We start from the raw sequence: 2,627 nt of genomic DNA, 5'->3' as shown, positions 1-2,627 counted from the left end.
CCTAAATCATTCATGTAAACTTATCATTAAACATAAAATTCTGCAATTCAAAGATACAGCATGAAACAAAGTTTTTCTTAATACCGAGAATTTAGCTATTTACAGTAACGATAACTTTAAAAATATTAGGAAAATATAATTGTGCTTTCTCACCGAACATCATCTTTATTCAGGAAAATTCATAATTTAAGATGTAAATATTTGTAACAAATTCAAGTTTGTTTTGCATCAACATTTCAGATCATATTTCCTGATACATCAACAAATTCTTATAATCTAAGAACTAACGAATTCAAATTTGTTTGTATGCTGCTTTTAGATTTGATTGCTTGAATGAGTCATGTGCTATTTCTGAATTTGATTGCATAAGTGATCATAGATCAACATTACATAAAGAAAAATAAAGATAAAATCGATCAACATTACATAAACTTTTGAACAAAACCCACTTTCCTTGTATATTCATGTAAGCTTCAAACATGTCTACACATTATTAGAAAGCCAATCCAAGCCTTCATAGAGACCATCACCAGAAGTAGCACAGGAGCTCTGAACATGCCAATGGCGTTGAGTTAAAGAAGACATTTCAAGCTCCTCTGTGATCTCTAAAACACTCATTGCATTGGGAAAATCATTCTTGTTTGCAAACACAACAACAGCAGCATCTCTCAGCTCTTTCTCTTTCAGCAAATTGTGCAACACATCTTTTGCCTCACTAATACGCTCCCTGTCATCACTGTCTACAACAAAAATAACGCCCTTGGAATGCCCAATGTATTCCTTCCAGAGGGGCCTGATCTTTTCCTGGCCCCCAACATCACACACAACGAAGGTAACATTCTTGTGCTTCACTGTCTCCACATTGAACCCCACTGTGGGAATGGTCTGAACAACTTCATCAAGGTTTAACTTGTATAGGATTGTAGTTTTCCCTCCAGAATCAAGACCCACCATCAAAATATGCACTTCCTTGGAAACCTCTGGTATTCTGCTGGATTTGTTTCCCATCTTCTTCTCCTACTAAGAAAATAGCAAACCCTATTACAGGAAAACCGGCCTCTACAATTTGGAATGCCTTAACAATGTTTATTGATAGCCCAAATCATCCATTTAAATATGGTATTGAGTTTATCAGCACTTATTGTGGAAATGTAGGCCGACGCATGCTAATGTTTTCATTTTCGACTCATGATGGACCCGCATTTGAGAAATTAGGTTTACTTTGGCCCTACATGCTACTTCCATTCGGTCTGTTTTTAACTATTTTGGGTTGAAGGTGTGTCTTTTATCACGCGTCTTTCTATTCAAATTATGTATTATTATCTTTTAAAATTAATAAAAAATTAAATAGGATTTTTTTATTGTATTAAAAATAAAAATTAATTATCTTAATAAACTAGACTTTAGATTTGAGTTTGGTTAAAAATGGAATTCTGTTTGCTAAACTCTAAAATCTTACTAATCTATTTTATTACATTCAAAACTTACAAATATATTTATTATAATAGTAAACTGGTTCAAGAGCTCCTGGAGGAAAGAACCAGCGAAGAAAACCTCCAACCTACATTCCTCGCTCAAGTTTACAATGCATAAAAGGAGTCAGCCTCTGAGGATGAAATCTACATACCTAACTATATAGAAATATACTACATCCCAAAAAACCTAAATGGTGTTCAAAAATTTACCCAAAAAACACCAAAACATCCAAGGACTTCAGCCCGAGTAAGCCGTTCGGAGACCATAATAAACACCACCAGATAATCAGTGTTCCTTGCACAATGTGCATATACAAATATTAGCTCCCCTCCTTCATAGTTAACAAATTACCATCCTTCCAAAGTTGATTGGTGTAGAGGATCCTGAATGCCCATGTTCATGATCTAATATAGCTAATATAACATGTATCTTCAAAAAGATTCGGCTCTTCGAATCCGAACTCAAAACTCTACCCACATTGCAACAACTAAATGGAAGGGTCTCACATTTTGAAGAGAATGCTTGATACTATCAAAGATAAATCCGAACTCAAAACTCTACCCACATTGCAACAACTAAATGGAAGGGTCTCACATTTTGAAGAGACCGCTTGATACTATCAAAGATTAGGGGAAATTTCTCATGATTGGCTTGCCCGTTCAAGAGATCATAATGACGAATAACTTCTAGAAGTTGATTATCGTCCAAAATAAACCTCTTTTCATGTGGGCAAAGGATCATTATTTATATGTTTAACTTTTATTGAAAGAGTTATTTTTACTATTATAATAAAAAATACTTATTATGTAAACAGTTATATATTTAAGTAAATAAAAACACAAATTAATAAATGATTATATATTTAAGTAAATAAATGTTTTCATTTTTCACTAATTGTGGACCTTAGATTTACTTTGTCCTATATGTATAAATCAAGTAAGTCATATTTTTAAAATAATTATTATTTTAAAGTTAAACAAAAAAAATTGTTTACAATTATTCATTTTGTATTTTATTAAACAGTTATTTTATTTTTCAATAATAAGACAAAAATCATAAAAAATTCTAGATGAAAAAATTACTTTAATTTTTACTTCATCCCTTATTTTATGTAAAAAATAATTATTACAATGCATAAAAGGAGTCCACCT

At 31.8% G+C, this 2,627-nt stretch overlaps 1 protein-coding gene across 1 annotated transcript; it reads right to left on the bottom strand.

The window, feature by feature from the left end:
- Positions 1–483: 483 nt before the first annotated feature.
- LOC131034663 (ADP-ribosylation factor 1-like) lies at positions 484–1,008 on the bottom strand. Its single transcript, XM_057966233.1, has one exon. The coding sequence runs from the start codon at positions 1,006–1,008 to the stop codon at positions 484–486; it is 525 nt and encodes a 174-aa protein (XP_057822216.1).
- Positions 1,009–2,627: the final 1,619 nt, after the last annotated feature.

The sequence above is a fragment of the Cryptomeria japonica genome, chromosome 5, assembly GCF_030272615.1.
Source record: "Cryptomeria japonica chromosome 5, Sugi_1.0, whole genome shotgun sequence".
In the NCBI taxonomy this organism is placed as follows: Eukaryota; Viridiplantae; Streptophyta; class Pinopsida; order Cupressales; family Cupressaceae; genus Cryptomeria; species Cryptomeria japonica.
The sequence above is the reverse complement of the archived record's forward strand: the minus strand, read 5'-3'. Positions and strand labels throughout refer to the sequence as shown.

Excerpts from the sequence above, each read along its gene's own strand:
- LOC131034663 (XM_057966233.1), bottom strand. The coding sequence starts at position 1,008 with ATGGGAAACAAATCCAGCAGAATACCAGAGGTTTCCAAGGAAGTGCAT.